General features: G+C 40.9%; 1 protein-coding gene across 3 annotated transcripts in view; it reads left to right on the forward strand.

Moving 5' to 3' along the window:
* Positions 1 to 10,146, forward strand: part of SLC17A8 (solute carrier family 17 member 8) — a 56,945-nt gene extending 46,799 nt beyond the window's left edge. For all 3 annotated transcript variants that reach the window (XM_077846017.1, XM_077846015.1, XM_077846016.1), the window contains 3 exons: positions 2,074 to 2,184; positions 6,001 to 6,128; positions 7,609 to 10,146. In XM_077846017.1, the coding sequence (XP_077702143.1) occupies positions 2,074 to 2,184; positions 6,001 to 6,128; positions 7,609 to 7,950 (581 nt within the window). In that variant the 3' untranslated portion in view covers positions 7,951 to 10,146. The remainder of the gene's footprint in view (positions 1 to 2,073; positions 2,185 to 6,000; positions 6,129 to 7,608) is intronic.
* The last annotated feature ends 578 nt before the right edge of the window (positions 10,147 to 10,724 follow it).

The following is a 10,724-nucleotide window of genomic DNA, read 5'->3' on the forward strand; positions in this document are numbered from 1 at the left end:
CACTGGCTGGGCTCTGCCTTGAACGTGGTACCCTGTAGGGGGACCAAAACACAAACTAAGACTCAGGAAGCAGTGTTGAAAGGTCCTGTGAGATGAGTGAGAGGGGAGAGGCATGGGCTCCCTGCAGGGAGCAAGGGCGGCTGGTGGGGGAGGGGGGTTGACTGGGGTGGGGGGGATTCTGAGAGGAGGCCGCATTTGAGCTGGACTTTAAAGGATAGGAAGGTTGCTTTAGAAAAAGAGAACTAAGTAGCTGGAGAAGAGCATCCTGGGCAAAGGAAGAGCCCGTGAAACACGTCAGGGGCGTGGAACCGTGTTGTGAGTGGGAAATGGCTCAGGGATCCATGGGACAACAACAGAGGGCCTTATGTGGCCTGGGGGTGGTGGTACTGCAGATTGGACTGAAATAGTGAGGAAGGCTGATTGCACCAAACTGATAATGTGGAACCTTGACGAAAGTTAAGCCAAGGGTCAAGGGATTAGATTTGTGGTTTAGGAAGAGAGTGATGTGGAGAATGGGTCAGAGGAGGAAGAGATGGGGAGACCATTAAAGCAGCTACTGAGGTAGCTCAGGGGAGAGGTAATGGGGTCAGGACAAGACAGTGGCAGAGGGGAAAGCAGAGGTCAGATTTGATACCCTAGATTTGTGTGGGAAAGCTGAGGAAGAGTGAGAAGTAGCCAAGATGATTCTGAGATTTGTACGTTTGACTTTCGGGTTTTTTTTTTTTTTTAAGATTTTATAAAAAAAGTAATCTATACTCAATGTGGGGCTCAAACTTGCAACCCTAAGATCAAGAACCAGCCAGGTGCCCTACTTTTGGTCGACTTTTGAGCTGTGCTTGTGTAACAGGCACTGTATTTGATGCCTTATATTCCCAATTTTGTTTAATCTAGTGTACAACAAGGTTGCAGTATTAGCCCCATTTTGGGGGATGAGGCATTGAAGGGGTGTAGCGACATGTCTAGGGTCACATACTTAGTGATTGGTTATAGAATCTGAGCCCAGGCTTGTCTGACTCTAAAGTCTGACTATAAATATTCTCTAAAAGGGAATATAGTTTCACTTTCCTCCAGTAGCCAGACCATTCACAAGGTTCTAAACATGGGTGGGTAGGTTAATTTAAAGAAGAGAGAGCATGGTGGGGGTGATGTGGTGGTGGTGGTGGTCTTTGTTTAGAAGTAAAACATAGGGGAACAGAGGTGTGATGTGAGTATGTGGTCTTTGAGGTAACTACAGGGCGGGTGGGCGGTGTCTGGAATCAGCAGTCTCCAGAACAAGGCATCATTGCCTTCCACCTCCCAGGGCACTTCATATACCTAGAAATGGCACTTATACCATCTTTGTGTCTGCTCTTGACTGAAGTTGTGTGTGTGTGTGTCTGTATGTGTGCCTGTGTGTGTGTTTTGTGAGAAGGAACATCTTCATAATTTCCACATCCCTTTTTTTATTGTACCAGATTCACTTATTTGGAATGAAAGGAACAGAAAGTACTTTTGTCCTGCTCTACTTCTGTGCGAATATCTCATGGTTTTATGAAGAGGCCCGAGAGCTTGGCAAACTTCTGAAAGGGAGGGATTTTTGCCTTATGCTTTAAAAGAAGTGAAGTGCTGCTTTTTGTTTCAGATATTCACTGCAGTTTTCTGGTCATTCCTGGCAACGTATATTAGAGTGTTGTCATTCTATTTTTCAGTGAGAGGCCATAACTTATAGAATCAAAGGGGGATCTTTGACAGTACATGAGAGAGTTTTAGTGTTTAGAAATAGCAGGGGCAACTACCCATGGAGCAACTAATAATAAAGATTCCCTGTCCCAGGGGCATCTTTGGAACATGCTGGAGCCATTCAGTATTCAGAGTGCACCTGTACACTGGAAGGCTCACGGAACCCCTAGCTGGTATTAGCATAGTCATGTGGTCATGAAACCCCCCTGGTAATGTTGTGAGCAATGTGCCAGCAGGTATATACTAGAAACTTAGGTCTGTGGAAATATGAAAAGATTCTCATTTGATAAATTCATGAACTGAGCCGAATGACATGAAAACAACATTTTTCCCCCTTGCTGTTTCCATTTGCAGGTTTTGGCATGGAGGCAACCTTACTCCTGGTGGTTGGCTTTTCCCATACCAAAGGGGTGGCCATCTCCTTTCTGGTGCTTGCTGTAGGATTTAGCGGCTTTGCTATTTCAGGTGATGTGTCCTTTGGTTTTCCATTTTTTCTACAGATTCAGCAAGTCTTGGGAGGAAGGAAGGAGAAGGGAATATTGTTTCACTTTCCCTTAGTAGCCAGACCATTCACAAGGAGCAGGTTACTGGCTAGACGGTTTCATAATGTGGGGCTGACTTTTTAAGATCGCTGAGGACCAGGCCTGGGAGCCCAGTCGAGCTGGGATTGTCCCTACTTCCCTGCTTGGAGAAAGACACAAAATGCAGATACCCCCCTGAGCCACAGGCAGAGGCATAAGCATGTGTCCCAGGTGAAGGGGCATGTTCATGCCTCTGGACCAGGTCACCTTACCTCACAGAGGCTCTTGTGACATTTTCAGTCCTCACTTTGAACTAGAGAATGGCTAACATCAGCCCAAAAGTCAGGTGGTAGAGTCATTTGACATAGTGTCCTAAAATTCAAAGTTTTTTGTTTTAAGTGGAAAGCTTCTTTAGATTTTGTCTTCGCCACAGCTTTCCTTTTCTAGAGAAGAAAGTGCAGGTCTGGCTGACTATAAACCTCTGCTCTTTCTTCTATTCTAGGCTGCCTGAGAGATCAGGGTAAGAATATCCCAGGGCAGAAAGATATGGAACCTCTGATAGTTTTTTAAACCATCCCCAAAATAAAGCCTTGGTCTTTTAGAAATAAATAGAGCTGCTCAACAGTGAAATTAAGGGGGGAAAAGTCTGTTTTAAAAGAAACATGCAGCTAAGAACTTGGGCTTGGAGGGGCATAAACCTGATTTTGAGGCCTCTCTCTACTCGTTGCTCTGCATAAACGAAAAAAATGCTAAGTTATTGAAAATCCCAAGCCCTGGTTTCCTCATGGGATTGTTGGGAGATCTCCAGGAACTGGAGGTAGTTCTGCACCCGGGTGCATTTCCTAGGATAAGTCAGGGCTGTTTGCACTAGGAGGGATGTTACAGCGGGGAAAAAAAATCAGATGGTGTCCTCATAAAGTTTACATTCTAGTAGAAATAAAGCATTTGAAAACCTTTACCCAGGGCGAGAAGCACAACCAGACTAATAAGTATTCACTCTTGTGAATTGGATTGTTCAGTTATTACCCACTTTCACCTTGGGCTTCTCAAACTTTGACGCACATACAAACCACCCTGCAATCTTGCAAGATGCAGATTCTGATTCAGCAGGTTCCAAGCGGGGCCTGAGATTCAGCATCTCTCATGAGCTCCCCAGCGCGGCTGCAGTGGCTGCTACCAGGGTCTACACTCTGAGCAGCAAAAATTCTAAAGCAATTCAGCTGATTTCCAGCAGATGTTGAGGAACATCTTCCCCCCGTAGCACTGTGCTGCAAAAGGGATTCATATCCTGTCTCCAGAGATAATGAAATATTTAGGTTCATGTCGTTCCTGGATTACCAATTATGCCACGGGCAGGAGAGAAACGCAATATACCAAAAACAGCACCTGCCTTTATTTATTTATTTATTTACTTTTTTTTTTTTTTTTAAAGCACTTCCTCAGTGATGGCGACTTTTTGACATGATCTTGTTTAATGCTCCTGACAACACAATGAGAGGGATATTGCTATATCCATTTTACCAGTGAGGACACCAGGGCTCAGAGAGGTGACTCAACTTGCTTATGTAACTTGAGTGGCTAGGATTGGAAAAAAGTTTTGCCTGACCAGTAGTTGCACTGTGGAGGAACAATAGACTTGGGGGTGATAATTCCTCAGGATCTGCTATCTGCCACCATAGACATGCCGGGGAAGACTGGGATCATTTGGGAAATGACTGTTAACAAGAGAGCTGAGACAGGTCGGTTAGGAAGATAGAGGGATGGATGACACTTGCTCTGAGAAATGTCCTGTAGAGAGAAGACAGACTTTCCTAGCTTGTGAGCTTTTGATTGTTTTGTATCCGCCACAAAAAACAAAAACAAAAACAAAAAACTATCAGTATCTTGGTTTCTCAAAGATTTTTTTCTCCTAAACACCAGGATTGCACAGCTAGAAATCTAAATCTTTTCTCACATTATCTTTAGCTGAACGCAGATGCCTAGGCTTTGTATCAGAATATAATACTCAACAATCATATTAATTGCTTCTTATCTCTGGGTTCTTTTCTAATAAAGTGTTTATCGCTTTCAAATCAACAGTAAGATTAATTAATCTTGCAGCTGTTTTATATTCTGATTGTCTGACACTTTGATCTGAAAGAGAAGGTACATTTATTATAGAAAAGGTTTTCTCAAAATTCTCTCTGAATCAGAGTTAGGGAAAAACAACCAATGTGCCAGATTAGGGGAAAAAATTTTTTTTTTTAAATCCTATTTTCAGGTTCTTTGCTCAGAATAGAGAATGAAAAAGCAAGGCTAAGGGAAACAAAAACATGAATAAACAAAGCCTACAATCCCCTGCTGTAATTTCAATGGCTCGAATGCATAATTAAACAATTATTTATCAAGTGCGTACCATGTACCAGACCCTTTGCCAATTCAGGGAAGATAGTGGTAAACAAGACCGATGGATAACCACCCATAAGGACCATTCGTATTGGTTTTCACCTCTGTGTACCATGGACTTAACATCCATTATTTAACTTAATTCTTACAACAACTTTATAAGACTGATTATGCCAGCTGGTAGATGAAGAAGCAGAGGTTCTGAAGACTTCAATCCTTTGTCCACATTTGCATCTCAATCAAGCTGCCAGAGACAAGTCCATCTGACTCTAGAAAGTTCACCCAGCAAGAGCAACACTAGTAGAGTTGGGTCCCAGTGCGTGTGGCCTCCTCCTTCAGAGCCTAGCACCTAGCACCTTCCCCTGCCTTCACTGCTCTTCCTTCATTCCATTCATTTTTCTCTCTTGATAAACAGTTATCATTTTGGAGAAGATACTCAGAGAGGGAGACGCTGAGCCAGCGGCAGCCTCAGGCAGTGTCCTGGTGGTGGTAGTGGCACTGGTTGGCATCCCTCTTCCCCCAGGCTCGACTCACAACTTTATGACTTTTTTTTTAAAGATTTATTTATTTGTTTATTCAGAAAGAGAGAGAGAGAGAGAGAGAGAGGCAGAGACACAGGCAGAGGGAGAAGCAGGCTCCATGCAGGAAGCCTGTCGTGGGACTCGATCCGGGACTCCAGCATCATACCCCGGGCTGCAGGCGGCGCTAAACCACTGTGCCACCGGGGCTGCCCTGTTTATGACTTAAGTAGTCATCTTGCCCCCATGTTAGAGGAGAGAACAAAGGCCTAAAAATTACTTAAGTGTTGGAAGTGAGATCCAAGACCAGCTTTACAGACTCCAAATCAAGTATGGATGTGGAAGTCTTGTGGAGGTCACGGGAGTTCTGCCAATGTTTTTGCAAATATTTGTTATCAGAAAAGTATCTTTCCCATTGGGCCATGTGGCCACCAAGATAAGCTTACCTCTGGTGGCCTTTTGGAAGTGAGCTGAGGACCGGGATGGGGAGAGTATTATGAGGCCAGATTTGGTTCTAATCGCACTGTAAACAATCGGTGCAGTTGTTTACTCTGAGTAAATGTGATCCTGTCAATTTTTTTTCAGTATTGCCCAAAACACTGTTATTTTGGAGTTCTACCTAGGAGCATAGGTGTCATAAATCCCCCATGGAGGGTTCATGGGAGCCATTGCTGATCAATCACAGCACGTTTTTCTGCTATGCACAAAGCCTGACGATTCTCAACGTAGCCACCTTGGGAGAGGTACCCATTAGTTATACGGTAGAGGAGACCAAATAGATTGATGAGAGTTGGGAAAAGCTGTGTAGTGCCCAAAATGTTCTGGACTCTGATTTTGAGGTTTTGGCTTCACCGTAGGTTTTAACGTCAACCACCTGGACATTGCTCCCCGTTATGCCAGCATTCTCATGGGGATCTCAAATGGAGTGGGAACCCTTTCTGGAATGGTCTGTCCCCTTATTGTTGGTGCAATGACGAAGCACAAGGTAATGGTTTCCTTTGGGGCTATGGGTTGCAGTATCAGAGACTGAAGTACTATGCAAACTTGAGAGCTCAAGGCTCTGCCCCAGCCTATAAATCCTGTAAATGTGTATGTCCTTGACTTTGGCTGAGTCATTTGAACTTCTTTTTTCTCTCTTCTTCTTCTTCTTCTTCTTCTTCTTCTTCTTCTTCTTCTTCTTCTTCTTCTTCTTCTTCTTTCTTCTTCTTTCTTCTTCTTCTTCTTCTTTTCACTATTGTTTATTGATAGTAATAGGGCTGATTGATGTTTGGTTCCACATTTCCTCAACTGAGAAGTAAAAGCAGTGTGTATGGGGGAGGAGGTGAAATGAACATCATCGGGACGGTTTAGAGGCACGAGGAAGAAACTGTTGTGATCAACTCAGGATAAATAATTTACCCAAGATTGTTTTATAATTCTAAGTAATTAAACTTTATAGCCCATTTCCACCTATTACTTAGCATGTTCTAGTTAGAGATATTAGTACTGTTATACTTCCTTATTGTGAAGAAAATGAACAAGACATTAATGGCCTTACTGGAGAACTTACAAAGGCAGGGCTCTCAGTCATTATGGAGCCTTGTGCATTTAGACAAGGGTGGGTAGTAGAGGAGGATCCCAGATCTAGCCGGAGTTCAACCACAGGCCACATGGTTTCTTAGTCTCTGTCACTAAAAAGATTTCAGGATGCTGCTTTCCACAAATAAGAATTTTTTGATTCTATGGAGTTTTTACCCAATTTTTTCTTAGTTGGATTGCCTATTACTAATATGATTCCAGAAATTCTACCAGCTTCTTGGAACAAATATATAAGTTAATTTTTCTTTTTTTTTAATAGAAAAGGAAGATGGGTTTTGGGGATTTTATAGGCAGAGGATCCAGGTTTTCCCTCTCTGTTCATGAGATGATGGTATGGGTAACATGACCACTAAATTTCAGATATTAATTTCACCCAACTTTAAACCCAAATTTCCATCATTTTTTGATTTACTGTATTTTATACAGAAAATTAGATTATAAATAAGCTACTGACAGTCAAGAGTGAGCATTTTCACAGTTGAAATATTGTTATGTATCCAATGGTAAACAAGAAGGAGACCTCTGATATTTAAAATGGTGGGTTCCTAAAGCAAATTTAATGTAACCTACCATATGAACGGAAATCCCATTTGTATATTTAAAAGACCTGTGAATGGTGCTGCATATATTTTTACATATTGTTTATTTTAAAAAGTATTTTTCTAAATTAAAAAAATGCACATTCATTGTAGTTTTAACTTTATTTTTTAAACACTCTAATTCTGCTTGGCTCCTGGGCATGCTTCTGACACATGCCTTCCCTAGAAGTATAGCATTGCCTTTGGGTGTAGGCAGGAGATTTTGTCCCAGTGGAAGCCTCTAGAACAAACTGTTAATCCCTATTTTTGGTTAAAACCCATTAGCTGGTACTCTATTTCCTTGTTTAGACCCGGGAGGAATGGCAGAATGTGTTCCTTATAGCCGCCCTGGTGCACTACAGTGGTGTGATCTTCTATGGAGTCTTCGCTTCCGGGGAGAAACAGGAGTGGGCTGACCCTGAGAATCTCTCTGAGGAGAAGTGTGGAATTATTGACCAGGATGAATTAGCGGAGGAGACAGAACTCAACCACGAGAGTTTTGCGAGCCCCAATAAGAAGATGTCTTATGGTGCCACCACCCAGAATTGTGAAGTCCAGAAGAAATGGAGAGGACAGAGGGGAGTGACTCTCGATGAGGAAGAGCTGACATCCCACCAGAATGAAGAGGGAAGCTTTTCAGACACAGCCTAATGTCTGAGGGGCACTTTCATCTCTCCTTACCTTAGAACCAGAAAGTATCCATACCTATTGCCTTCCCTGTAGCCCAGCTTGCCAGAGGGTCAAATATGTGAACACTGGAGGTAGGAGGGGGGAGAAGAGGAGATCTAATCAGCAACAGAGAAAGAAAGGAAAAATATTATCTTGCAATGACACTTAACGGGCATAGAGCTTGCTCTCAGTTGAAAAAATGGGGATAAATATATAATTTTTTTGGATTGGCAGTTGACTCTTCTCAAAGAATTCTTTAAGAATTGAACTTATTCAGAAAAGAATGACTAGAAGAATAAGGGAGATAATACCATGCTGTTCAAAGAAAAATTGAAGGAACTGTCCGTATTTGGCCTGGAGCAGAGAAAACATTAGCTCTCACTACATTTCTGAGGGCATCCATGCAGAAGAGCATTTCCTATTCCCAGGAAAGGCTACTGCTCAGGGAGGCCCTGCATTGTGCCAGGTGCTTTAGAAGCGTTCTTACTTAATTTCCACACCACTGTGACATACGTTTCTTGTCGTCATTTTACAATTAAGGAAGCTAAAGCAACAAGATACTGAATTGCCCAAGGGCCAGGGCTGAGATTGGAGGGGTACAGAATAGGTGGCAGTTTCAGGGAAGAACTTTCCACCTCAATGTAGAGAAGACTTTTTTTTTTTTTTTTTTTTTTTTAAATAATGAAAACTGACACTGGAGAGGGTTGTCTTGGGGATAATATCTTATTTTGGAAAGCATGGAGGATGGGAAACATTTGGGTTGATGTGAAAGCATCGCCATTTTACGAGGGGCTGGATTAAAAGATCCTGGGTTTGGAGAGAGGTTAAAATGTAAAATGTTAAAACAAAACAAAACAAAACAAACAAAAAACAAGAAAGGAGAAAGAAAAGAAAAAGGAAAAAAGGTAAGTAAGATAGATAAATTTTCAGGCATCTGATGTCTAGAATGGCTGAGAAGAAAGCAAGGGCTTGACTAAATTTTGACCCTTCATGATATCAAGAATGTAGTTAAATAAATAATGTCCCAGATTACTTATAGATCTTTAGGACATTTAGTAATTTAAGAAGTTGATTCATGTGTTTTATTAGGTGAAATTCTCTTGGAAGAGTCTTCTGGTTTAAAAAATGTATATCTTTAGCCATTTCTGCTGGTGATATTTAGAAGTTTGATCAAACCATGCACAACTATGATTGAAGTGTTCCTAATGGCTTTATTTGGAATGTTACTGGGGAAAAACCACAATAGTAATTATCCAGGGAAATGAAATGAAAGCATGTATGAAAGCACCTGTGGCAACTAGACCCATAGCTAATGTTGAAAAATTCATCTTTGGTCATATAAGGCAATACCATGGATACTCTCTGGATATATTTTAAAATCTAATGGTATTTCAAAATTTAAAGCTGGCATGTAAAGGATTGTTTGAAAATAAAGTTATTTCCCTGTTCATTGGTTTTGAAAATTTTATTTCTACTTTCAGAAGAAAAATATAATGTCAAAGAAAAATTATAGATTTGCTTGTAACTTATTATCATAGAGTGTTTTTTTTTTTTTTTTTGTAAGTTCTCCCATATACATGTCTGGTCCCTAATTGTACCAGCAGAGTTGCAGTGTATTTTTAAAAAAAGAACAATTCTGAAAGAAAGAAAGAATTGCCTGACTCTCTAGTAAATAATATTCTATATGTCATTGGTATATAATTTTTTATCATATATCTTTAAATCTCTTTAATGAGTGAATGTATGTATTCCCATAGAACAGTTCCTGGCATGTAGAAAGTGCTCAACAAACATGAACCATCATCATCATTATCATCTTGCAGCCTTTCAACTTTTCATTTGAAAAGAAATCAAGCTATATACTTTTCATCCATTAGCCATAGACTTTATTGTGAAAATCGTGCTGTTTTCTAAGTAAAAAAAAAAAAAAAAATTAGAGAGAGAAAGAGAAATTTATGGTAGCCAGTGTTTTATTTTTTCTTCTGTTAATAAAGTCAAGTAACTATTAAAAGAACTCATGATAATCCTTAAGGTAATATTGTAGATTGCAATACAAAGTTGTATTTACTCCACCATTTAAACTCAATGTCCTATGTAGAAATCCCACATTTTGAGAAATCAAAGCATTTAGGGTGCCTGTAACTTGTCTTTCTAATATTAAAGAAAGAAAAAAAAATAGAGCCCTGGATCATGGTGTTAACAATGAAAACATGTTTTGTTGTGATGGGTTTTGCAAAGGTTGCATGGCACAGATAATTACATTTGAATACCAGGCAAGATGGAATGTTCAAGTCTGTGGATGTTTTGCTGCAAATCTCCATTTGTAGGTCCACCCTTGGAGGTAAGTCATAGATTCAGCAGAAGGGAAGGGAAGGCCTAAGAGTGTTGGATTCTTGAGATAAGAAATGTCTGACTGGACCTTTTGAAAGAATGTAAGTGTTGGAGACTCCTAAACACGACCAAAAAAAATTATGCCAGAAATCATGGCACATTCGTCATCCCTGCATGGATGTTAAGTTCAACAGGTAAAAACTGGAATGTACTGTTTCTTTTTCAGCCTCCTCCTGCCCTCCAATGCACCTGTTCTTCCTTCTCTGTTTCTTAGCTCTGCTAAACCCAGCGCTCTGCTGCTGGAGCGGGAAATCTCGGAGTCGTGTTTGACTTTTTAAAAAAGTAATCCTTTCTTTCTCTCTTCCCTGCCAAATCTATTTAATTTTATTCTCGATCTGTGGATCAATGTCTTACATTGGTTTTGG

This window comes from Canis aureus, chromosome 13 (assembly GCF_053574225.1).
Source record: "Canis aureus isolate CA01 chromosome 13, VMU_Caureus_v.1.0, whole genome shotgun sequence".
Lineage (NCBI taxonomy): Eukaryota > Metazoa > Chordata > Mammalia > Carnivora > Canidae > Canis > Canis aureus.